The sequence below is a fragment of the Atractosteus spatula genome, chromosome 5 (assembly GCF_055471065.1).
Source record: "Atractosteus spatula isolate fAtrSpa1 chromosome 5, fAtrSpa1.hap1, whole genome shotgun sequence".
Taxonomy (NCBI): Eukaryota; Metazoa; Chordata; class Actinopteri; order Semionotiformes; family Lepisosteidae; genus Atractosteus; species Atractosteus spatula.
Window position 1 is genome coordinate 24,505,133 of NC_142710.1, and position 27,682 is coordinate 24,532,814.

At 37.5% G+C, this 27,682-nt stretch overlaps 1 protein-coding gene across 1 annotated transcript; it reads left to right on the forward strand.

Moving 5' to 3' along the window:
• The first annotated feature begins 60 nt into the window (after positions 1-60).
• c5h10orf90 (chromosome 5 C10orf90 homolog) lies at positions 61-26,948 on the forward strand. Its single transcript, XM_088916784.1, has 10 exons — positions 61-699; positions 4,599-4,674; positions 12,825-12,916; positions 14,476-15,607; positions 17,072-17,239; positions 17,904-18,079; positions 18,212-18,383; positions 20,644-20,707; positions 21,271-21,370; positions 25,497-26,948. Exons 1-10 carry the CDS (start codon positions 61-63, stop codon positions 25,533-25,535), a joined length of 2,658 nt encoding a protein of 885 aa, XP_088772910.1. The 3' UTR covers positions 25,536-26,948.
• The last annotated feature ends 734 nt before the right edge of the window (positions 26,949-27,682 follow it).

Sequence of the window (27,682 nt, forward strand, 5' to 3'; positions counted from 1 at the left end):
TCTGGTAACCAAGGGAGTTCTTCCAGGAGACTTCATTAATTGCTGGGGCCCAAGAACGTTATGGAAGAAGTGAAATTTGAGAGCTGTACACTGTTACCTGAGAATCACAGAAGAATAGGTTGGGAGTCAGCTGGTTCCATTCACAGTTCACCAGGTTACACAGCATTAGGGGATAAGTACTGGGAACTCCTGATGTCTCAGGTGCAGATTGTACCAAGGGCTACAAGAACCAAAAGCTGCAGTGAGAGTAGCAGGCTGGAGAACCTGCCGATTTTTCCGGAGGGGTCCCACAAACCACCAACAGGTACCCCTCCCAGTAACAAAGTGCAGTCAGTCTTTGAAAGGGCTCTCTCCCTGCCCTCACTGCACAATGAAGCCATCGACTTGGCCCTGCATCTCACAGAGACCCCCGAGCACACTCAGTGGTGTTTCTCACCCAGAAGGAAAGAAGGAGCTCCAGGGCTGTCCAAAAACTCATTATGCAGTGAGAGCTCCTTCACATCTGGAAGGAACCAAGCACAGGAATCCAAAGACAGCTTGGAGACCATTCACTTCAGGTGTACTTCAAGAAAGGAATATGTCAGGTTCTGCACTTTGGCAGCTGTTAAAAGCGGATGGTTGCCAGTCCAGAGGAAAGCAGCCAGCTACGTTATTCCTTGTAATACTGGGGATGAAGAGAGCTCAGCTTTAATCTCTGAGGTGAGACACCTGAAGCTGTTTGCAAAATGAAAGAGCTATTTTAAAATCATGAATTGACAACACTAGCTCTGAGTTTTTTTTGGGGGGGGGTTCCTACTGTGTTGAAATATGAGAATTCCTAGTGGATTATAACTCATGTGACTGAATTTTTGCAATTACAGTCAGTGCAATTACTGCATGCTTGAATCTACTTTTATAATTGATGGACCTTTGCATGCATTGTGCAGACTTTAAAAATGTGAAACAAATGATGATAATCAGCTATAGTGTGTCTCCAATTGTTGGATCAGGCAATGTTATTTTAGAAACAATTATTTTGTTTTTGCCTAGATATTTTTTGTGAGTGGCAGCTATTATTTTCACTCTAGACCTATTCTTGCAATGATGATAAAAATGCTCCTTTTTCATCTGATGCATTCAAGGTGTGAAGCAAAGGGATTGTCACTAGTAATCTTTTCTGTTTGTGCATTACATGAGATGTTTCATATAAAATATATTCATTTTTAATATAATTCCTTGGCAAATGTATCTTTACCTGAATATATTTATATTATTGGCTAATACATAGAAACACACTGCCTCAGCCCTGATTATATTCTCATGCCAAGTTATCTAACTGAACTCAGACCACCTTATTTGATGCTCTATGATAATCAGCACTTACTGTACCCTACCCGACAAATTATACTTTTCTGAGATTGAATCACAATCACTAACCCTAACTGAGCTGAACTTGAGAATGTCAACCTTGAGACCTGCAAGACCCACTTGGGAAGCTTGACTTGATTAGTCACCCAGATTCCTCTAGATCTGTATAATCCTGCATTTGCTATGGAAACACATAAATATGCATCAGTTAAAATTTAGTGATGACAGCGCAATTGCCGCATATTACTCCACCACAATTATCTTAAAATGTATATAGTAAGTGGCTTTTATAATCAGAAACAGAAACTATTATTTCGCAAGTACAAAATATACAGGGAATTTCTCTTGGTGCAGGTATCAACATACTGTAAATTCCAATAAAAGAAAATAAAAAACCTACAGATATAAACAAATCTCAGTGATATGTAGCATTTAAAAGTATATATAGTTGAATAATACAATGTAAAATGAGTACTGCGTGCATTTGCAAAAAATATCAATGGTACAGTATGTGCCATTAAATAAAAATGTACAACTAGTCACAGAGAAGGAATATAAGAAGTGTCCTTGTTTATGAGAGTTATAGCCTGGGGAAAGAAGCTATACAGGTGTCAGTTAGCCCTAGGTTTTAGGGCTCTCACTCTTGGGCTCTGCTGAGAGGGAAAACGCTGGAGAGTGGCCGGGGTGTGAGGGGTCAGCCACAATTTTCCCCACCCTCTTTCTCATCCTAGACGAAAATAAATCTGTCGGGGGGTGGGAGCTGGTAGCCGATGATTTTCTCTGCACATTGCACAATGCTCTGTAATTTCCACTTTGAGTGTGATGATGCAAAGCAAACCAAACAGAAATAGAAGATGTGATGACTGATTCTATTATGGCTGTATACAGTAGAACTGGACCAGCAGTGCTTGTGACAGCCCAAATTTCTTAAGCTGTCTCAAAAAGTACATGCGCTGTTGGGCCTTCTTGATAATTGTGGTAATATTCTTGTCCCATTTAAGGGCCTGTTGAATGATAGCTCCTTGAAATTTGTAAGACTCTGCTCTGCTGACCATGAAGCTATGTACTGAATTTCCAAGGGAAGGAGAGGAGTGGGCTTGTTTCAGAAATCAACGACCATCTCCACAGTTTTTTGTGTATTCAACTCCAGGTTGTTAACTTCACACCATGACACCAGATGGCTTACTTTCTCCTGGTATTCGTCACCGTTTGAGATGAGACCAACCAAATTAGTATCGTCCACAAACTTGAAAAGTTTGACAAATTCGCTGTTAGATGAACAATCATTGGTGTAAAGTGAGTAGAGCATAGAAGAAAGCACACAGCCCTGTGGAGCGCCAGTATTGACAAGGACGGGGTTCAAAATGTGGTCACCCACCCTAACGTACTGTTTCCTCTTGGTTACGAAGCCATGGCTCCAGTGGCAGACAGGATGGGGAACATTGAGCTGCCTCAAATTATCCAGATGTAGGTCTACAAACAAAATACAGACATAAGTGTGAGAGCTGTCCAGGTGCTGCAGGATGTAGTGCAGAGCAAAGTTGATGGCATCGTCAACAGACTCTGTTAGCTCTGTATGCAAACTGCAGTGAGTCCTGAAGAGCATCAGTCATGGTTTTGAGGTGATTCAAGATGAGTCTCTCAAAGCACGTCATGATGACAGAGGTTAAAGCAACCAGTCTTTAGTCATTCAGGCAGGAGATGGTCTTGATCATATAAAAAGTGCAATTACTTTTGCAAGGCATTTCATAGATTGGTTTTGGGGATGAAATGGGTGTTTATTAACTTAAATTTAATTTCTTTAAATTTCATCCTATAACAGTGTTAGAATTTACATTCCAATGATGCAACGGCTGTGAGAAACATAAAAGGAAAGTTAAATTTAACATATAAACTGCATTTTATGGTGAAGATGCACTGTAAAGTATGACCCAGAGTTTAATCAAGAACCTTTTAAAAACAGAAAGGTTATTATTGAAATGCAATACATGTGTGGAAATACTGGAAATGTGTAGCTCTTATCAGATGTCAAAAAGACCCCTTAACTGACAGTGATTGAACACACTGAGCCCTGATTTACTTCCACCTCTGAATCAAAGTTATTCCAGCCAACAAGATCTTATTACTGATGCTTCAGAAAGCCCAAAGCTGCCAGACAGAATTGTAACCATCTTAGCTGTTTCACTGCTGCTGTGCCAAGATGTTTCATGGAGCACTTTAGAAATGCTGTAAAGTGCCAGGAAACAGAAGACAATGTAGTGGCATCTAATGATGTTATAAGTCAACTTACACAACACAGGGAATGCTTGGCACTTGGATACGGTCTCATAAGCTGAAAATATCTTACTCCTTGGAAAGAAACAAGAAAAAAATGACAGGAGAAATGTTTCTCATTTGTCCAGTAAAATAAATGTATAATCTCAGACATATTGTAGAAGCAACAGCAGAAAATGTTAAGGTCTGACTGTAACACACTTTAAATAAATGTGCATGAAGACAATCCTATGCATTCAACACCATGGCAATGCTTCTAAAATATGTTGCCAGGCTCTCAGCTTGAAGTTAATAAAACATACTATAGTATGTAAAAGGCAGCAGGCTCCCTGATCAATACCCATTGCTTATGGGCAACTCATCACCCGTTATTGAACCGCACAGATTGGAGCCAGAAACTGCAGAGTGCATTGTTTCTAATGAACTGTTCCTACCCTTAAGTTCACTTGGTAATTTTTCTTTTTTGACGGTCACTTTCATAGTGATACACGTTATCTTCAAGGGCCTACTTTCAGAGTACGCCTTTCAATCAGCATCTCCTGACCTAAGAGGCATCAATCACAGAGACACTATTGATTTGTGGGTTTTTGTAGTTGTTGTCTCAAACTAAAACCATTTCAAAGCAATTTGGAGGAAATTTTAGAGCTTCTTTCCTTCAAAGCAACTTCAGCACTTTTTCTGAAAGATGAACATTGTGTATTACCTGACCACTTATTACAAGACACAAATTCAAGAAAAAAACAGCATCAACTTTGTATCAGAAATTAACATAAAGAGCCTTCCATAACTATTCCATAACGTTTGATTTAAAAATAATATCAACATAATATCAGTATAATATCATAATAATAATACAGGTTATTAATCAATAAACCAAAGTTTTAGAAACCCCCAACTAATAAAGCTGTGAGGGAGAGAGTTCTTAGGTACTTTAAATGACCAGATACACATTTTCTCTGACCTTTTTTTTATTTTAGACCAAAGCAGTCGCTTTCAGTAGAAGTTCAATGGTTCCTGAAAGCCTCTTTAACAAGAAGACGCCTGTTCAAACTGGTAACTATGAATGTATTATTTTATGATACTCTGTTCTGATTAAAATACACTAATAAGTAGTGTTCTGTACTGCATATGTTTACAAACAAAAGTTTTAAAAAATGCCTGGTTTTAAAGGAACCCAAAGAATCCAGACAAATTGGTTTTAGGAATGGATAATAAAAATAGTAATTAAACATTTTCTTTGCAAACCAGATTGGTTCATATTTAAAGGTTAAACCAAAAAAAATTATATTATACCTGTATATATTTTTATTTGTGCCCATATACTGTATATAGTAGTAGTATGTGTTTGGCTCGTCTGTTATTTTTTTAAAGCCTGAATGGAGCTGTCAACTGTAATTAAAGGCCAAAAAAGAGCCACTGCACTGATGCAGTGAAAGATATGAGACATGTCTGCAGTACTATTGTGTGACCGAAGTAAAAAATTGTCATTTATCACATTGCTGTGCCACGTGAAGGCAACCAAAGATAATTAGAGATTTTCTGAACATGGGGGTCACTCAACCAGGAGGGACACCTGTCCCCTACAGTGCAGGGTAGTTGGTTTTAAGAGGCCAGTAAGCTTTTGCGGGAGATAACTTTCCCTGACCTTGTAGAATTACACTGCGGTGCAGAACAATGTGCGCTTTGGCATGCTGAGAAAGGGATTGGGCTGCTGCTGTTATGTCAGTCAAAGGTGCTCAGGGCTAGTTATCACATAGTGGAATGCTGGGCTGTGATAGCCAGTCACCACATTGTGTGGACTGAGACTCAGGTGTCATTGTCAGGCAGTCAGAGAGAGGAAATTCTGGATATAAGGGCTCGGAGCTTTTCCCACATTACAGAAAGAGATGCTGGTTGCTGATGCTGGTATCCTCCCTCACCTAGAAACACTCAGATTTGGTTGCTGCCCTCATTGCTGTCTCAAATTGTCTTTATTAAATAGTTCAACAGCTGTTCAGCCACATTCCATTTAATTGCCTCCAGCCCCTCTTCAGCACATCAATAGAAATTAATAATCAAACAAATATAAATTACTTTTAATAACGAAATAAAAATGTACATGCAGAACTGAAATATTAAAATGTAGGTTGGCAGCTTGAGTAATAAATGAATGAATGAATTAGCCAAAGATAATGACCTTGGCCTCTCAGTGGGTTCCTAACCATGAGGATGGTTTATAAACACCATTATCTAAATGCCATGAGAGTACAGCAGAAACACAAACATGTTGCTGTAATTGCTGTGCTCTGCGGAGGCTTGTGATGGGTTTATTTCAGTGGGCTTCTCCAGCACAGTGCATCTGCTTGCTCTGCAACCATGCGCCCTTTGGCATTGCTCTATGTTCCCATCACGAGTCAGGCGCTGCTCGCTGAGCGAATTGCTGTATTGAAGGATTACAATAAACAGAAAGACAAAGTGAATTCAGGATAAATAATGCTCTGTCCGTTTGAGAATGGGAAGAGCCCCTCACTGAGCGCAAAGAGAATCACATTTCAGGGATAAAAATCATCTATTACACAGTGCAAAAACACCAGGCCTAGTCCTGTTCTGCTTCTGTACAAGCCTGTAGTTTGCAAGCCTCTTATTTGCACACAGGCCTTTTAACTAGGAACTTAATTTGCCCGTGGTAGTCGATTGTTTACGTGTTAATTACACAGCAAAGGCTTTGGCTAAACACACAAAAGGTAACAAGCAAGAGATCTGAAAAAGCAAGGGACTTAAAAACAAATTTGGGTCCGTTTTCACTTGATGCACAGCTGTTCTTTATAAACCCCAGCCGAGGTCTGTTGGAGCTTAATCTGTAATCAGACAATGAATGTTTCTTTTTAGTATCAATAAAATTAGTTTTAGTTCAGATTATTTTTTTTCCATGAACCAGGGTTAAGCTTCTTAAACTGGAACATCTCTGGAAAACTTGAGGCAAGAACAAATATGGTAGAAATACTGTATTTTGTAATACTGTAATTTGGATATGATGCTTGCAACACTGAGTGCTTTGTTATTTACCTAGATATAAAAACTTGACTCCCTTCAACTTAGTATAACAAAATATCTTATTAAATATATAATAATAAAGATAAATTCAAATGTACTATATGTATTATGTTATGCATAAAAACTATGTTTTTATTTTTATTTTATTTAAATTTACATTTTTGTGTTTGCAAGCTGTCTTAGAAGACTGTTGACATGTCACAGAAAATTCCTTGTGGAGAATTAATGACCCATTACATTTATATTTCATTTTTCATCACAATCCCATTGTGCACTAGGATATATTGAAAGGGAAAACTGAAAGTTGAACCAAGAAAAAAAAAAGCAATAAATTATTTACTAAAGTAGACACAGGAATCGGGCACAAGTACTGTGTGCCAAAATCTAAAAACTATATATACAAATGTTGAAGAAGTCAAACATATCTAAGCAAGAGAGCAGTCAAACTGGGTTTGCATCATCCGGCAATTATTGGAATTGGAAAGATCACATTGGTTAGTATGACATTAACAGTGTTAGCTCACGAACATACTGAGATTGAAAGCTCTTCCTCTGCAGTTAGTAGACAACCCAAAACTGAGGATTTTATTTATTTTGTTATTTTTTATTTTGCAATGGGCACAAGATAGGGCACACCAGTCCATAACAGGGTGGACACACAGACACAAACATATACACACTCACACCAATTTTTCCAGAAGGTAATTAACTTACCACTATGTCTTTGGACTGTGGGAGGAAACCTTAGCATCTGGAGAAACCCACATTAACATACAAACTCCACCCCGATAGCAAATCAGGACTACCGTATTGCCTGAGGTTGACTCAGATAAGTTGGAAAAGTTTCTCTCCAAACACATGCACAGAAAACCAAGTAAGGACCAAATAAGATACTCTGAAGTACAGTATAATGTATCAGTAGCTTTTTTTAAGGCAAATGAGACACAATCAAGATCAATAACACACATCTCATGACCCTGTCTTGGATAAAGCAGTTAGAAAATGGATGGAAGATCTGTGATGTGATCCTTGAAGAAATTGTCACGATTGTCATCCCTCCTCTAGAGGGCGCTCCGACCCTTTTGTGTTTTTGTATCATTATCACGTACATCTGTCCCTGGATTCACTGTATACTATTTTAACCTTGTGCCTCTGAAGCTCAGGGCTCTGCATTGGAAGACGGATGCCCGGAGGCCCGCCCGGCATCAAGTCTCCTCACGTCCACGGCCTGAAGGCATAGCCTTCCGAATAGAGTCCTGACCAGCTAAATCCGGGGCTCAGAGCGCCTGGCCTCGTTATCCTTTTAACTTTTGTGTTCCTGATCGAGTTCCCCCTTACCAGTGATTTTAATCGTCTTGTCTTGGATGGATCACCTGGTTTTGGATTTTGGACTGAGCCCTGATTTCCCCCTTTGGACTGTTTTTGGACTTGTTTGCCTGCGCACCCCCTTCCACCTGGATCACTGTTGGCACCGCCCCCTGTTTGCCATCCCTTCCATTCCTAACTGTGTTTCCCCATAGCCCTTTTCCAGTCACTTCCGGATTATACCGTCTGCACAGGGTCCTAAACTACGCACTACACGGGAGTCAGGACCAGCTCCCGTTACAGAAATCTCATAGCAAAAGCTTTTTCCTTACTGATCCCTCTGTATTGCTCCATGGCATGGCACACTGTAAGATTACTTTCTAAACTTTCTAAATGGCAAGTCCTCTGGAAGATCAGATATAATGAGGGAAACATCAGAAAGATCACAAATGAAAGGAGGCCAAAGGTCCCATTGCATTCTGTTTCTCTGTAGTTACATTGCCAATACTGTTTACACAGTCAACCACTTCCCCCACCAAGTATGAAACAAAACATTAAAATGTTGGAAATATCTTTCCCATTTGTGGGCTTGTTCAGAAATAGCTAGACATCATTCTTAGTTTCTTGTGTGCAGGACAAAAAGGAAGTCATTTTCAAGCCCATATGATCCCAATGCTTAAACTGCTAAGAGGCATCTCTTTTTTAAACCTGCCATGCAACACAACTTGACTGCTTTCAGAGTAATGGTTGAAGCACTGGGGTCAAAATATCATACTGTGTAATCACACTCACCATGTGTTGAATGCTAGGAAGGGTGAGGAATAAACAGAGGGTGTCTGTGTTTATGGGCATCGACCGTTTTATGAGAAAAGCAGGTTGCTAATGCTTGTATATCACAATTTCTGTGTGTCCTGGCAGCAGATGGCAGTTAATACTGGCAGCAGGAATGGAACTGCTTTGACTGTTTTCTTCTGCTGAAGGCAATTTCCACCCTCTCAGCACATAAAAATGTAATTAACCAACAATAAGCAGGGTTCTGTTAACAAGAACATAACAAACATAACAACAACTGAAACTCTGGTGTTGGCAAAATGGGTCTTTAACCAGTCTGAAAATACACTATTTTTAAAATTCTTTATTTTGTTGACATGGCATTTCAGAACAATTTCTTTTTTTCAATGGTGAACTGGAGACCACTTTACTGTATATAGGAGTTGTCTGAGTAAAGCACTTTGCTCAAGAGTACAACAGCAGTGTCTCACAGGGAGCTTGGACCTATGACCCTCTGGTCCAGATTCCATAGTCTACCCACAATGAACAAAATTACATTTTGTAACAAAAGATCAGACCCCTTTTTATATCAGAATAGTGAGGAAACAGATTATTTAAGGAAGGTCTGCAGGTGGGTGTGATTATACTGTAGAATCATTTTTCAGGAATGCCCAGGGGTTAGAAGTTAGGTCAAGTGTGAGGAGAAAGTTATAAAGTGTTATCAGAAAGTTAAATTGAGAGTTCTGAGCTAGTTTCAAGAAAACTGAAAAGATTAGACAGTCCATTAGAGTTAATTAGAGTGCAGTCCATTCTTGGCTAATTGTAAACTGCTTAATACTTGGCTGGTGGTTATGTTGGTATATTAATCTAGTGAATCCCTACATACAGGTGTAAATCTTTAATCTTTAAGATCCTAATTTTCAAGATTCTTGTTATTTCTCACCTTTGTTTAATGGAGTGAGAGCACATAGTGTATATGGAAGGTATTTCAGCAGCAAATACAATTTTGAATTTAAAATTGGTCATTTACTTATTGTTTGTTCTCCTTTATGTGCTGTGCACTGTACATTCGAGTTTGCGTGGAATCATGTGGCAGCAGTGTGACCATCTCATATTCGATCCTGTTACATCTCAGAATCTAATGAAAACCAGGTTTCTGCATAAAGCAGAGTTGGTGGACCAGTAGGTGGATCTCTTCCCTCTGGGCTAGAATTTTTAAACCACCGTGCGGTTTAAACCATGCTTCTTGACTAAATTCCACTCTGGGTTCGTCTAATCTGGCTTCTAATCAAAAGTAACCCCTTAACTGAATGGGTGAAGCAGTATCATACTTGTCTGCCTGTTACAGTATGTTGTGCACTGGGCCTGTTGGTGCATCGTGGCTGCCACATGTCACACAGGAGGACACTGCTCTTTCATGGTGAATGAAGCAGGTCCTCTCCTGTACTGTATGTGCATATTAATCAGGGAATTATTATTTTGATTCATCCAGCATTTTTTTTATCACTTAACTAAATTCAGCTCACAGCATTATTATTATTAATTATATTATTAAGTTTAAATAATTATTGTGAATGATAATAATCATAATCAACAAATCCTCATTGCAGTTTAAACTAAACCCTTTTTGTCCTAATAAACCTTAGGACCTTTTAGATGAGTAGGGGATCCAACTCAGTGATACTTGAGAAGAATGCTCATAGCTAGGAGGTAAAAAAAGATTAATTATTCATTAGGGTTGTGCAGCTAAGCTCCCACAGTTAATATCTTCTGTTACTGTTGCAACAAGTGGCTTCGCCAGTTTGCTGAAGTGACGTTGGAACCTAAACCGGTTGGTGTTTTGATGGTAAACATGTGATTGGCATCTTACTTTGCTTAATGTTTGCCAGAAGACAATCGGCGTTCGAGCTTTTCGTGGTAGCGACACGGTGGCAATTCCCTTCCTATGAACAACGGTATTAGAAATGGAGACTTAAACTTACGCCTACGCCATTCCGCCTCCTTGAACAGGTGTCTTTTCTCCGGTAAGAAAAGAAATACGCTGCTAGTTTGCATATGAATTTACTAAATAATCGTGTGTACGATCGTATTTGGCTAAAATAATACTTTAAAATGACGGCTATGTTGACAAAACATGTTTAAGCCCCTCTGGGTGGTTTACCGAAATGACATAAAATGATACTGACTCTACTATTAATAATATTTTAAGGGACATATTTCCACTAGATGCGTAAATGAATGAAACACCTTAATAGTTTAGTTATTACAATATAATTATAGGCAACTATAATGATTAGTCATCATTACATTTCTTTTTTTATTTTGAAACAAATTCACCATAAAAAAGGACAAAAGGCTCTTAAAATAGACATTCTGCTGTGAGATAATATTTGATTTGCATTTATTAGGTACTCTACGTCAGATTCAAAACTTGCGCACGAGTTCTGCAGTGTGGTCACTTTTAATATCAAAACTGGTTCTTCAGGAAATGTGAGGAAACAATATTCTAAATACAGGATGCTTTTTCCAGTTCTCAGTGAAATTATTTTTTACAAATTAATTCAATAGTACTAAGCGTTTAAATGATACATAGGACAATCTTTGCATGGGTAGATAATATCCAACAAATACAAGTAAACAGTTTCTCAAAGCAGTGAGCAATTTGATCTATACCGAAATAACTTGTTGAGACACATGACTGACAGTGAAGGAGGCCTTCTGCCACAGAGACGAGGTGAGGTGCCGGAAAAAATATCAAGAGGCAAAATAATACTTTTGAAAGAACTTGTTAAAGGGCATTTTGCCCTCTATTGCAAGTGGAACAAATTGATTATCGTTTCAAAATTAAATTAAAAAATAACAAATTGCCATGGTAGAAATACAGAACATATCACAATAAGATTATAAAATGTAATAATAATTACTTTCAGATAATAAGGTTATTAGAATTTTCTTTCGATTTTGTTGCACAGCTATGAGCACAGTTTTCAATCTTTGTGTGTCTTATATTCTATCCCTTCGTGCTTCTGCCACACAGCTGCTTCCTAAGTCTCAAACAAAAAGTCACAGCACTTATTGTTCTGCCAGATGGGCCTTTGAAGCGTTTCTCCTTCTATATGATGTACATTGTCACAGGACAGCAGAGACTGGTGTCTTTCACACAACATTCACCTTCTTTGGGTTTGTCCTTGTTCTTCATATGTAGTTGGTAACAGGTTGTCTTTACAGAAGAAGCAGTTTTGCATTTTCATTGGTTATATTTGCTTTTCAAAGTAGAGAACCACAAGTGCGTGGCTCTGTTTTCATAATCCATCTATCCATCCATTTCTTAGCCACTTCATCCAATTCCCCTGAATTGTGGGGGAGCTGGAGTCTATCCTGGCAAGTAATGAGCGCATGGCAGAGTACTCCCTGGACAGGACGCCAGTCCATTTCAGGGCAGAAATACTGACACAAACACCCTCAAACCTAGGGCTTATTTTCCTAAAAGTTAAATAACTTACCAGTATGCCCCCTATTTTTAAAATAATATTATTGTTATCAGTAGCTAAAGAAATAGTAGTAATAGTAATTCTGCTTTTGATAGCAGTATTGTTGGCAATAGCTAATATTAAAAGTGTGAACAAATGCGATAAACAAAGAAAGATTACAAATTAAAAAACGCCATATGGACTATTAAAATGTTTGTTACTTCATTACATTTTTTTGGTGCTACAACAAGATCACTACAGAAAGGAAAGTCCATAAAAAATACATAATTTGCAGTTAGGTTTCTTTTGATTGGAAGTACTGGAAGTGTTTCATTTTAGTCTTTTTTATCTCCATTTGGTCACAATCTCTTGTTCATTAATTCTGATGAAGAAATAAAATATTCTTTGTTATTACAGTACTTGTTGGATAATTTTTTTTGGAAAATGCTTATTTTTTATTTATAAATAATTCATAAAGGGTATGCTTTGTTTAAATATTTTATTAAAACCTGCCAGTCTGTAATGTAGCCATGTTGAAAATTCTAACACCACACTCAAATAGAGAACCCTATGTTTTATATACAAATCAAATGCAAGAAATTGTTGTGTCTTTCCTTTTCATAGATATAAAGGATGTAAACCAGGCAAGTTCCAGTATAAACTCCACAGGATTGAGCACCTGGAGATTTCCAGTTCAAAATTTTAAAAGCAACCAGGTAAAACTTGTTTCTGTTGCCTTTTATAGACTTTATTGAGGACATCATTGAACAAATTTCATGAATAACATTCATATTTGTATTCATGCTGTAAATCCTGGAAGCCCTTTTGGTTAAATGCTTAAGGAATACTTTGCAAAGCAGTAACTACATTTATTGATATTGCTTTGAAATCCTTAATAATAATAGTAATATTGAATGTTTCATGGTTGATAGTTACCTTCTAATGCTCTTGTTATAATTAATTATTTTTTAAATATTGAGTTATTTGATTTGCTTTTCTGACATGGGTAATTTAAAAATATCACCCACAATTGTTTATATGTTGTGTTATAGTGTTTTTTCTTAATAGTAAATTAAATATGGACTTACAGTACAGTAAGTAAGAATTTATTCTGTGTGATGATGTTAACAGTTCTACTGAAGTACACAACATTATTAACTCAAGAAAAAAAATGTACCAGCTTTGTAGACAGTAAGCAAAGGTGCTTCTGAAAGTAAAACTCCTGCACAGCATTTATGCAGTGTTCTGCAGTTCAGTGTCATTCCAAAACAAAGACCTTACACATGCAGTATGTGTCCAGTCCAAACAGGAAAATGGGGTTACTTTATCCTACAGATCTGTTGTTCATTAGAAGATGGAAATAAGAATTTAGAAACGGTACAAACTATAGTTGCATAAATAATCCAATTTAAACTGCTGTGAAATTGTACTTAATCTGCATTTTATAGCTGCTCTTTAGATAACTACAGGGAATCTAATTTCCACTTGAATGCAACCATGATGTTTCAGTTCAGTTTGTAAGAACACTATTAGTTTATTTTTCTGTTCAGAATAAATGCCAGTCATAAAATACACACACAATAACATAGCTGAATATGTTCTCATATGGTTGTTTAGGGAAATCATTAAGTAAGTACCCTACTCTGTTGTTTACACACACGTTTCTTGAAGGCATTCTACTGCAGGTTATCATAACATTTTGGCCTGCCTTGTGATTCTCTCTTGTATTCAGTTTAAACAAATGACCTTATGAAGATACTCTTTAAGAAAAACAAAGCTATTGCTGTCCTTTTGTTACGTTACATGCTTTTTATCTTCATAAAAAAAATAGTTTGAAATCAGCCTAGGCTCCTAACTTGTATGTTAACATCTGCCTACAATGTTGTAGAATTACTACAGACAGTAGAACTGTTTAATGCAGAACTCCTTGTACCTGTAGTTAGAAATGCACTGTGCAGTCAACCTTTGATACTTGGCTTAGTCTGGCATTACTATTTATCTGGGGCACTGTACTGTTTAAATTCTATTTTGTCTAGAAGGGTGGTTAATTTTTGCCTGAGCATGTCCCAGCAGGGAAACATTACCATAGTAACAAATGATCAGACTAAAAAGTAGCCTCTAGATTCACAAAATTTTAAGAGCCAGACTGGTTTTCCCCACATCACTGTCATGCCCTGCCATAGAGAAAGAGACTTCTTAAGCTTATGGATGTGGATGAAGAGATTTTTATCAAAATGTAATGAAGATGTATTACAATATCTCTATCCCTCCACAGGAATCAAACAATGACAACCTTGGTTCACCAAAGGATAAAGCGCCTTTAACAACAGAGGGTGAGGCAAAAAAATCAGAGGACAAGAAGACAGGATTTTCGCTGCTTTCTAACTCAGTTCGGTCTGATAAGTCACAGAGTAAGGAATGTGTGGAGCCCCGCCAGAGTTCCGTGCTTCCAAACGTACAGCCGGAAGCAACAGAAATTTTGGAACAGACATGCAGCAGTGCCTATCAAGGAGACTCACCACCTGGGGAGACTAAAGGCCTTCCTAAGATGAAGGCAGGCTTCTCGTCTATCACAATAACAACTAGAAGAGTTGAACAGCTACCTAACACTTCATCACAGCAGGATACATCCACTCTCACTCAGACGGAGGTCAATGGAGGCCAGCCTGCCTCTACTGCTACCTTGGACGGCCTCTTAGTGGACAGGAACTGCAAACCAGTTATCCGAAGAAGAAAGGCCACCATAATAAAGGTGATTGAATACAGGCAAAGCTACACAGAAGGTGAAAGGATCAGGAGGGTAAAACCACTTGAGTTCAGACATAGTTATGCAGAAGGAGAAAATAAAGAAAACGTGTCCTTTCATCTTTGGCAGAGTAAAGATTCTTTGTCCTCTCCACCCCAAGGCTTAGTACGATCCTGTGCCCATCTTGAAGTACCAGCTGAGTCTGCAAATTCTGTCTTGTACTTGGAGAAGTTCCGTTCCATTTCCTTGCCTAAACCAGAGAACGACAGAGAAGAGGAGGTACACAGGTCTGCGCTTTCTTTGTACCTGAGCGGAACATCCCCCAAAGCAGATCAAGCAGAAACGGGAGGTGGCCAAAATGAAGAACGTCTTGGTCCTAAGAATGGTCTTTGGTGCCCTGGTGTGAATAAAAACACAGAAGCTAGTCTGCACTGGATCACTTCTCCTGAATTACAGGAACAAGAGCCCACTCTTCCCTTCTTCGATACTGCAGAGTCAGGCTCTCGTTTATGCAAGCAGTCTTTTTCTGGTGGTGCAACAGAAAGTGATACATGTTTCTCATATACACAAAAAGTGAGAGAAGATACAAATTTAAATTACAGGGCTACTTTTCAGCAGAGCAGTAGGACCAATCAACCACCTACTTTTAATAAACCCCAAGGTACACTATGATTTTCTACTTAGCTTCTGTCAAAACTACCAGTATAGTTTAAAGTTAATTTGTTTGCCAATTACTCTTTGCTGAAATTTGCATTAAGACAAAATGTAGACTATCTCAATATGGATGTCAACCTGAAAGAAGCACATCACGTTCACAACAAGCTATAGTATAATAATATATATTTTAGATACTTTATATATTAATAATTCTATTTTTGTAAAATAGCCCTACTTTCTTTTTTCATTAATTTAATATTTAACATACTGTAAAACACAGTTTAAAATTAATACAAATCTAAACAGTATACTTATATTCTATAATTGGAAAAGATTGTCCCTCAGCATTGACCGGGATTTGAAACCAGGCGTTTTCTGGCAACAGACTGACATGGCTGGATCATTCATTTCTACCAAATTTAAGTAGCCATGATTTTATCTTTTCAAGGCAATAAATATAAGCATGCCTAAAGAAAATGAACAGGTAAAGGTTCATTCCATGGTGAAAGGTAAAGAAAAACACCACACTTTGATTGTAGAACCATCTTCAGATGTGTCCATGGTTATAAAGGTTTCATTGTGTTTCTTTTCTTTACTTTCACCATGGAATGAACCTTCACCTGTTCCTTTGCTGCCTGCAAATGGTGACACAGTTCCCTACTTAAACATAAAAAAACAAAACTAAGTGAATTTAAAGTAGACATCTTGCGCACAGGGGTACAGTGATACATAAAAGTATCACATTTAGGTCAAAGACTCATATGTATTGTCACTTTGCCTGGCCTGTCATTACTATCAGACCTAGTTCAGATCAGAATGTGTTTAGCAGGTGCAGTGATGTTGGAGGGAATAAGCTTGGCACATATGGACAATACCAACTTCACAACAGATATCATGAGAATAGTGCCATGCACAGTCTAGCTCTGTTTTATTTTCCAATGCTCAGGCGGTGAGTGTGATGAATTCTCGGCTCAGCAGCGTGTAATTATGAGCAGCTGCTCAGGGGGTTTTGAAAGCCTTGGCAGGAGGGACAGATTGCTGAAAGCTAAAAAAACATTTATTAGAAGTGATTGGGCATACTTTAATTCACTGATGAACACAGTATATTCTTTATGTATTTATTTGAGAATTCTAGATGGTTTACACACTACATAGTCATAAAATTAAAACATCTGGATGATAAAAAGTAATGCGATGCTTAAGTTTATCTTCTGTAAGTGAATTGAAACCCATGATGATACAGTACAACTACTTAGAAAATTAGTGGTAAATATTTAGGTGTCTTTTTCTTTAGAGATTTTACTGAATTTACTGGTACTGTAGTTTATTTGCTCATCCTCATGCTTTCTTCACATTAATTTATGTAGCATACTGTATGTTTTGGTTGCATGCTTTAAGAAAGTCACATTTCAATCAGATTTGAATTGAGGTTCTAATCAGGATTTGACCATTGTTGTTTCCATTCCAGAACACGTACCATATCAAAGAAGTTCCTGTCCGGCTCCTGACTTGTCATTAAGTCTTCGGGCTGCATCTGTGATAGCCAATCTGAAAATCCAAAAACAACTTAGCAAGATACCAATTTGCACAGATGCAAAATATTTAAAGCAAACTCAGCACACGCAAGACACTTTGGGTAATACTGTTTCTCTTTTCTGTTTTAAGCAATCTATAGGCAGTATTTAAAGTAGAATATCTTTTAAAAAATCTCTTTACCTTATTATATTTACCTTTTTTAGAGATGTTTATATACTGTACAACAAAATCTGGATATGCTATTCTAGGTTACACTGTAAACATACCATGAATAAGAATATTTTACATTATTGACTCATTTGAACAGGACATGATGTTTCTGTAATTTAAAGGGTGTAAACTAATTAATGTTTTTAGATAAATCTATAAAATGTCATCTTTGTATTGTAAATGTACTGTAACTTCCTGTTAAGACAGATAATTAGATGTAAAAATAAAACACTTTGAAGTGCTCAATTTTTCTGTTAAACAACAGGAATTGCACAGTGCCATTTTTATCTTATTTGTTATAAGAACAAAAACATACCGCTATTTATTTTGATCTTGGGAAAAAATATTGCACTGCATATAAAGTTCCTGATGCAAACGTTAGGCACTATGGATAACACGATAAAGCATTTTTCTTTTCATCTTGGTAAAATATGATGCAAATTTAGAACAACAAACAGTGTTTTTTGAATATAGCCTTAATTATTAGACTGCTAAACTCTATTATTTAACAGGGTGGTTGTGTTACATTTGTGTCTTGTTATCTTTCCTTTCAGGAGAGGCTGCTAAGGGACACGTTAAAGTGTCCAATCATGAGAAAGAAGTTAATCAGGACCCCTCCTCCTGTGTGATGCCCGAGGATACACCTGAGTTCCCCAGCCCCGTTCCTGAGGAGCAGAAGCAATACGTCCGTGGCCCTGTGGATGTCACACCTACAGCCCTCACTCTGAAAGTAAGTCTGGCATAACCTCTGATACATGATCTTCAACAGGTTTAACCTGGGAAGAAATCTGCATACAGTACCCTGTTTGGAAATTGTCTTAGATGGTGGCATCAGACCCTGGCGACTGCTGTTGTTTTGCAGGAAGCGCTGGAACTCTATCGCCCTGACTTCATTAGCCGCTCCAGGGGCAGAGTGAAGCAGCTGGAGCAGCGTGTGCTGCAGAGGAGAGCCCTGGAGATCACAGACATGTCCCCGCAGAGCGCCACTCCTGGCACCAAGAAGAGGCACTGCACCAAGCCCCACCCTCTTAGTGGTACCTGCCATGTTCCTCTCCATCCCCAGTCTTTTTGTTTGTGGATGTGGGAATCCAATCTTTTTGTTTGTAGTGGGAGCTCCACCCTCTTAATCACCCTTTGTGAAAAACACTGACACGATCTTGCTCAAAAGGTGGCTTGGGGTCTTCTCTGAAAGTTTCTGAAACTCCAGGTTTTTGATCCAATCAGCAGCTGATCATCAATTTCAGTATTTATACTGCCTATATTGTGTATCATTCACTAATGTCCTCATTGATGGTAATGAGCAAGACACACAAGCACTGCTGTATGTGCAGTGGTGCAGTAATGATTTTAACAGTAATGATTAGTTGCTGCTTGGATCGAAAGTCGAGATAGCGAGGGAGGAATCTGAGATTGTTTGGGAAGCACTACACTAATGAACTAAAGTATAATATCGTTTTAGCAGAGATTATTATGTCGCAAAACATTCTTTTAGTAAATTGCTTTTCAAACATGATTGATCATTTGTGGGCAAATGAACTGTAGGTATTCCCCTTGCCTTCTGCCAGCAGTTAAACAGCTTTCTACCATTTGTTTCTCCAAAAACAGGAAAGATCTAAATTCATCGATGCAGATGTATTTTGGTACATGACATCATATGTCATGACTTCTTCCTAGTATTGTTCCCCCACTTATCAGGCACTGGCTGCACAATAGAAAACCCAGCAGACCCAAAGAAACAAAAAATATTTTTCATAAGGCTTTCTATTTTAAACTGCTCCACAACCACAGTGAATGGTGCTCCTGTTAAAGTAATTATGTAGTTGCCAACCACAATGCATTTTATTCGCATGAACTACAAGTTGACATACAGGACATACAAGAAGTTGAACTGCACTTGGACAGAAAAATTATATAGAAATGTGTTTTGAGTCCTCTGCTGGACAAACTTTATAACTGCAACATATTAACAGCATACTGGAGTATCTCTCTTGGATATGGGCAATCTCATTGCCGGCCTTAATTTAATAAAATTTCAGTGATACTGTATGTGTATTACTGTATTACATTTCATATAATGTAATAAATGAAAAAGTATAAATGAGCAAGGATGACAGATTCTCAGAAGAGAAAATCAGCCTGCTATACAGCAGACATTATTTCAAATGAAAATATACAAGTTTTGCTTTACATAACAATGTGCCTGATGCATTTGTTATAACAATAAGCTGTGTATTTAAGCTGCACTGAAGCGTTTCTTTTGAGTCTGTTGTTCTTTTAATGCTAATTGAATTTTGTAAAAATGCTACTTTATGCATCATCAATTACTTGTAAAACAAAACAAAGGAAAAATATGCCATTCAGTATGTTGTTTTACAAGAATGAGTAATTTAAAATTCCAGATCATTTACATGTAAATACCTCACATCTGCGCTATTTTCTCTCACCTCAGTCACTTCACAAAAATATTTTTTATGATTCAAGGTTTATTGAAATTCTTAAAAGAGGGGTTTTGCCATATAAAAAAACTATCAATGTGCCTCTTTTATATTCCACGTTGGATCCTGCTACAGTTTAGCTATCCAAGACCTGTATTACTTTAGTTTGTTGTGCAGTGCTGTAATTTACCATAATGTCAATTCTAGCTTGCAGGCGGCTTATTTTGTATCCTTTAAAGCTGTGACAGAATTCAGACAGATGTATAAAAACCCATTGTAGGTCTGTGTAAGTTGTGATACACTTGTCAAAGTTTGGTCATTGTTAAACACATCATATTGAAGTGGACAGAAGTTGAAAATAAGTGATCCATAAGCTGCTTCTACAAGAAAAATAGTTTTCATTTTGGAAACAAAATATTTCAGTAAAGAAAAGCTGTTCTATTGCAAATGCATGTACTTTTTAAAACTTTAAAACATTTTTGCATTCATTTTTATTAATAGCAATGAGCATTATAACTACTGTACATAGAAAGGAGGATATTTTACTATATTTGAGGTAGGATATTTATTGATGATTATGGTTTACAGACAAAATATTTTAATAATGCATAATATTATTTACTGTGATATTTGTGAACCCAAAGTTAAAATTTCAAATTTTATCTACATAGTTATAACCTAAATAGATACTTAAATTGGATGTATCGCCTTGTTGCTGAAATTTATCTTTGATGAGTGCCTACACTTTAAGAATTATTCCTGCTTTTAAACCAACAGAATAAATAGAACATATAAACAAAATAGAACTAATATGAAATAATCTACAGTTTAAACTTTTTGTCTGTAACTTGTTTTGCAGATAATCTTTTCAAACCCAGAGAAAGAGCCATTTCAGAGAAGGAGATGCAACTGAGATCTAAGCGGTAAAATTAGTTATTATTTTTACATTAAGGACTGCTCTTAATCAGTGCAAATCATGCCATCTTGTTTAGATATTAGATAGCCATGTTTGACTGTTACTCATTAAATTATCCTTAGCCAGATAAACTACTGGACACATAAAGACAAGTATGACAATAAACAAAACCCAGTCCTGGCTAAAAGAAGTTGTTCTGAAAAAAAACTTTGCTTTACTTAGTTTGTACCTACTGTATATGCGTCTGAATTTGTTGCACACACACAGAAGACTACCTCGGATTTAATGTTTTTGTCTAGCCGTTTGGTTTTTCACTGGTATGATAACCAATCTTAAATCCCAGAACCATAAGCAAGGAATTCCATTTTGAAGGAGGAATGGACTTTGCATGCTTGGTTTTATCGTTTAGTCCAGGTTGCCTGATCTGCTTTCACAGTGATAAAGACCCCTTCTTTGTTTTCCAGATTGTGGTTGTGGCAGAGCAGCCTTTCAACAAAGGGGGCTGCTGCTTTCCTCTCTGCTCTGTGCAAAGACTGAATTGCCTTTTCTCTTGATTGCAAATATTGACAGGATTTACAACAAGCTGCCTGAAGTCAAAAAGAAAAAGGAAGAAGAAAATAAAAAAGTGGTATCGCAGACAAACAGGTTGCGGGCTGAGCTGTTTAAAAAGGTAAGACTCGGGGGCTGACACCACTGGGCCAAGAGGTTTCTGGAAAGGGGTATTTTTCGGAGAACACACAATGGCTTATGAAACTCTCTCTTCCGATTTGACTCAGGGCGCAAGTGCCAGGAAAATAATTTCTCTCTACCTTGACTTGGCTAGAGCATCACTGGCAAAACAAATCTCTGTGCAGGAATACTGTAGTAAATGAACATAAACAGAATCTCAATATGCACGTATCAACATGTTTTGTACAAAAATATTTTTCTGCTTTGGTATTTCTTTTATACTGCACATTAAATCAGACTCTTTAGATACCTGCCTGTCAGGCACAGTACAGTACATGCTGATATTTTGTTTGCCAGAGATCTCTTGCTTCCTCTCGATGGGTCTCTTCCATCACATATTGTGCTTGTTTTTTTAATTTTTAGTTTAATTTTTAATTTAATCCAGGTCTATATATAATGCAGCTCGATACATACTGGAAGCAAGTGATGGACCTGAAAGGCACAATGCAATCCCACAACACTGTAATACACACAACAAACTTAGATCTACATTTTTTTAGATTCATGCATTTCTTATAAAATGCATAATGTAAGACAAATTTCTAAGCAATGCAATAACACAAAGTATGCTTGTCTCAAAGATTAAGCCATGCATGTCTAAGTACACACGGCCGGTACAGTGAAACTGCGAATGGCTCATTAAATCAGTTATGGTTCCTTTGATCGCTCCCAAGCTACTTGGATAACTGTGGCAATTCTAGAGCTAATACATGCCGACGAGCGCTGACCTCCGGGGATGCGTGCATTTATCAGTTTTGGGGCGGAGCGGTAGCTCTGTGGCTAAGGATCTGCGCCTGTGCCTGGAAGGTTGCCGGTTCAAATCCTGCAGCCAGCAGAGGAATCCTACTCCGTTGGGCCCCTGAGCAAGGCCCTTAACCCCAACTGCTCCAGGGGCGCCGTACAATGGCTGACCCTGCGCTCTGACCCCAAGCTTCTCTCCTTGTCTGTGTGTCTGTGTGTCTCATGGAGAAAAGCTGGGGTATGCGAAAAGACAAATTCCTAATGCAAGAAATTGTATAGGGCTAATAAAGCAACATTAACACATTAATAATCCTGCAATAATAAAGACTACAAACTCCACCCATGTTTCAATTACACACTAAATATCGGGTAGATGTCTTCATAGTCCTGTGGGCTTAGATCTTCAGATCCTTGTTTCACTATAACCCATGTTTGGTAGAGATTACGTGTACATTACCAGGAGGCTGTTTGTATGTAACAGTGACACCTTTGCCTGATAAGCTCAATTAAACTTTGGAATGGATGTCTTTTTTGTAGTGATAGAAAATTCAATATTTAAAGACATGTTTCTCCCTACTGAAGCAAATGATAAAAGTAATAGACAAAGGCTGCCTAAAACCATTTACAACATAATTGAATACTGTAGATAGCAGTTTGGAATGTTTAAATTCTGACTGATTTTGAACACTATGAAGAAAAAAAGATCTTAGCAAAAAAAGGAAATAAATTAAAAACTGGAAATAGACTTTAATGTTCATAGATATTTGTAATTTCATATTAATGTTACTTTTATAAAGTGGTTAGATGTTAGTGACCTGTTCTCATCAGATCTCAAAAGCTAAGCAAACCTTGGCCTGGTCAATACTGGGATGCAAGATCTCTTAATAACACCAGGTTGCAATTGTGGGTAGCGTTCATGTGCTGGTAGGGGCACTATTCCTTCTAGACCAGTATTTCCATAACTAATGTCTCCTCTGGTAGTTACGGTCACTGTGTCCTAGAAACTACCATTCCATGTCTGTTTTGCTGTAGGTGCACACAATCTGGCCTACCTAAACTTCAACCTTAATTGCCCTGATGAAGCAGTTCCTCACTCACTATCTGATCCAGGTGGATACTGCACTACAGTGGTGGATAAACAGGGCCCCTTTCCCTTCCTATTTATAAAATACTCTGTGATCCTTTGGGATAGAAAGCCAGCATCCCCACAGAAGATCAGGTATCGAAATGCAAAATTATTTCCAACAATGGAATTAAGATGAGTATTTAGGCAGGCCATATCGGTCAAGCTCAAGACTCGGGAGTAACACGACTATTGTTACACGCAGCCATTGCATCTTGAAGAGTTCAGAGGCAAAGAAAAATAATGCCTTCAACAGGTTTTTAATTATGGATACTAATATAAGATCAGAGGGGGTCAGGGTCTGTTTTATTTTTGTTATCTGGATACTTCTCAATCTTACGTAAACACAGAAAATATTTCCCCATTGATTAATGATTGTACAGTACTGTATGTGCAGTAAAATTATCTTTCTGCCCAGGAGAGGTCAGTGTTTAGCTATTCAGTGCTGAATTCCTTTCTTCATTATAGTTCATTCACTTCAAACACTGTAAAGTGTTTTGTTTTTTTTAAATGCAAGTAAATATGTTTTGAGAATGGTTTTACTACAGAAACATTTGCTACGCATTTGTATTTCTTATAGGCTTGGGCACGTATCCTTATTGAATGGCTTACAAATTAGCTCTGTAAATATTTTGTTTGGGTTTGAAAGAAATCCTTCAGTTTCCACCTGAAATGATTAAATCAGTAGTTGTTTGTTTTTTTACCAATAACCTTTCAATTATTAAATTGGAAATGATGAGCTCTAGAAGAGTATAACTTCCATCCTTGAAGTAAAACGGTGAAAAAAGGAATGACACTAAAAGCTGTTTTTTATTTTATTTATATTTGTTTATTTTATAACATTATTTTATTTGTTTTAATTGTTAAAAATGAGTTGTTTCCCTTATATCTGGCAATAAACGAAGTATAAAGTCTGCAGATGTATTTTTTCTAAAAAGCACCATCTCCTTAGCGACAGGAGAACCTGTGCAGTGAAGTGCCACGGCCCTCTTCCATGAGCCTTCTTATTGACAGGTCTCCTGCCGCCCTGTAGAGACTCCGTGTCCTTGCCTGACAGACTTGATCTGCATTAAGAAGATGATGCTGTCAGCTGTAAGCCAGCAGCCATCCCCATGGCCAGGCCTGGGAAGTCCAAAGTCGGGCAATGTGTCTCACCTGGGCGATTCTTTTTCTTCCAGTGCTGGAGTGAGCTGGCCATGTCGTTGACGGCCATGAGGTCTCTCAGGCATGGAGGAAACAAAAGAGAAAATTCAAGGAGACTATAGATAACTAAAACCTTCTTAGGTTCATCTGTTTCTGGTGCTTGCCTAGTTGGTTTGAAGGATAACTGGTCTCCCTGCTGATCTCTGCCATTGACAACATTTAAAAAAAAAGAAACTTTCAGATCTGTCATGGCTAGGAACCCTCCAGGCCTAGTTTTGAAAAACAGAGAGGAAACTTTCACTTGACAAAAGGTCAAGAGTTATGTCTAAAAGATAAGTGGAAATCTCACTAAGTGAATTGGATGCTGTGTAACGTGGTCTCTGCAGGAAGCTGACAGTCTGATTGCCACCCTCTCCATCCCTTGGGCCTGTGTGCACCTACTGTATGCTGGATTCATTCCATACCCATTGATTTTAGCACAGAATACAGTCATTATGTTTCATATGAGCTCCCGCTGTCCCAGAGCCAAGTGCAGAACCATGAACAACTTCTTTGTGGTCTGTGACAAGTGTGTATGCAGCGACTGTTGGGATGGTCCCGATGACACAAAAGGCCTGTTAAATAGCAAGCAAGAATTGTACATGAGCAGGAGCGCAGAGTCAGCTACTCCCACTCAGACTTGAATTGTCTGCTCTATGGTGTGTCTCATCCCACCATGCAGTGGAACATACACGTTCACAGAAAAGGGGAGAGGTTCTGAGCAATGCCAGCATCAGACAGGTGCACAAGAGAGATGGAAAAAGCAGGTACTGTGAGGCAACAGATGGATACATACTAGGTCATAGAATGCAAGTATTGAGTGAGAAAAATGGTTGTTTGCCAGGGTTGTGAGACATTTTATAAATATGGATTATGGTTAGATTAATAGAAACAACACAGCAGCAGATTAAAGGACTGTATACGGTATGTTCAGTGCAAACGCATTCAATTTGGGGAATTTGTTTTTAATACACTGTTACAACTGATGAATCTAAAAACTATTGTATCTTTTTTTTCTTAGAAATTGCTGGATCAAATCCTGCAGAGAAATGGTGACTGATGAGGAATGATTCTCAGGCAGCCTGCTGGATTTGCAAATCTCTTAGTCAAGTAGTGAAATGCTTCTTCCTTTGCTTTCTTTAGTCAAAAGCAGAGCATATGGAATGGAGAGAGTACCCACAGCAACCATTGGATCCACCAGTATTACAGTATATGCAGTTCTCTTCCTGTGCTGCTTTCAGACAGTAGACTAAAATTAAATATATACCACTGCTTTTGAAATTGTATATCTAAGACTATTTTGCAGCAAAAAATTAACTTTGTGCTACCAATGAGAGCCCATCATCATAAAGAGCTTTATATAATGGGTGGTATTATTTTGACATGAATGGCAATATTGTTTTATGTAATCCCAAACTGATTCATTAACCTACCAGAAATGTGTTTTCATTCCACCTCACTCCTGAATATCCTTTTTATTGGAATAACAAATATGAAAGGCACTGAAAATATATGAAAAGTGCTGCATGACATTTCTATTTAGTAGCTACCTGTATCTCTTCAACTCACAAAAGCTTGAATTGAGTGGGTTCACACAGTGAACTTCATTAGGACAACAATGAATGAAGCCAGGCAGAGTCTCCCTTTTTTGGGCAGTTTGGTTTGGGAAAAACTACTAATACTATCTGAGACTCAACAGAGATGTTACACTACATAATCCTCGCTCAGCCAGAGGGACAACTTGTTGCAATTTCTCTGAGGTAAAAATACTGTAGGATTAAAAAACCCATAAGGTTTAAAAGACAATTTCTTAAGATTAACATCACAAGAACACTAGCAAAAACAATCATATTTAACAGTACAGAATGGTTTGTGTTGAGATTCGTATTTTCTAACCCCCAAATCTTTTCTGTGTGTGTTTTGATGTTGATATTAGGCTGCTGGTTCACAGCACGTGCAAGTCTAGTACATCAAATTATATTTCCCAATAATAAACTGCATCACTACACAAACAGGTTTGCTTGAAACATGGAACATTCATTAGGTAACAACAAACAGAGGTTTTAAGGTGAGAATGTGTTGAAGTTACATGTAGTATTAATACTGTAGATTTAATCCCACCCCAAACCAATGTGTGTAATACAAGAAATCTGTAACTTCCTGAAAATTGCATTAAAATGGTAAGAGCGATGTATAAAATACTGCACAAGAATCTAAATTGAGTCAGTGCCTATTGATTGTTGAAGTCAACTGAAATTCAGATTGCTGCAGCAGTAGGTCATCTGCCTTTTAAGGGTGTGCACTTATCTTCTGTCTTTTTAAATAAAACATAATTATGTATATTCCATTCAATTATTTAATTTTTGTCACGAAAGTCATTTTAGATTTTCTCCATGCTTTTTATTCCTCAATAAATCGTCGACCAAAGGTTGTGATATTTTGTATCCTCCAATAAACTATATATTATGACACATCTTTGAGTGAAATGCACTTTTTAATGCAGTGGTGTGAATTTTGTGAGGACTTGTGAAAAATCTGTATCTTAAATTAAAGACCAAATTATATATGTGAAGTACAGTATGCTACTTTTAGATCAGCTTAAAACGTTTTTCTTAAAAAACACCTTGCTTTTAATTTTATTACAGACATTATAGTATTTGGTTCTCAAAAAAATAGGAGCACAGCTAATATTTCACTTTACAATGCACTGTTATTTTTCTGTGCTCTGCTGTTTGTTTAAATCTAGCCCAATATAATGAATTTCTTCTCTTCTTAGTCATGACCTATTGTGGCAAGATAAAGTATGCTCCTTTTTTACAGTACTTTGACACACTTATGTTTTTTTCATGGAAGACGTACAACAGTAAAAAGTTGTAAAAGGTTTCATAAAGACTTTATTAATGTATTCTTTTATTTTTTGCATGGCCAAGACAAATTGACAAGAAATCAAGTTATTGAGGAAATTGAATTTTTCTTCACTTTCACTGCTTTTAGATCTAACTTGAGGATTGAGGAATTTGACTTTTGAAATAGGAATTCCTAGCTAATGGAACTCAGGAGGCAGCCCATTGAAGTGAAAGAAGTCATTGTCAAAGAAGTGCTTCACATGAGATCTGACATCTTGTTTCAGTCAAGGCCTAGATACACTAATTCTCTAGGATAAATTTTGCCTCACATTATAGGCATTAAGATAGGACAACTGGTGCA

What these genes read in the sequence shown, in the direction of transcription:
- c5h10orf90 (XM_088916784.1), top strand. Translation starts at nt 61, where the DNA reads ATGGAAGAAGTGAAATTTGAGAGCTGTACACTGTTACCTGAGAATCAC. An exon ending in GAAGACGCCTGTTCAAACTG is followed by an intron (nt 4,675 to 12,824) that starts GTAACTATGAAT and finishes TCCTTTTCATAG; the next exon opens with ATATAAAGGATGTAAACCAG. An exon ending in CTACAGCCCTCACTCTGAAA is followed by an intron (nt 18,080 to 18,211) that starts GTAAGTCTGGCA and finishes GTTGTTTTGCAG; the next exon opens with GAAGCGCTGGAACTCTATCG.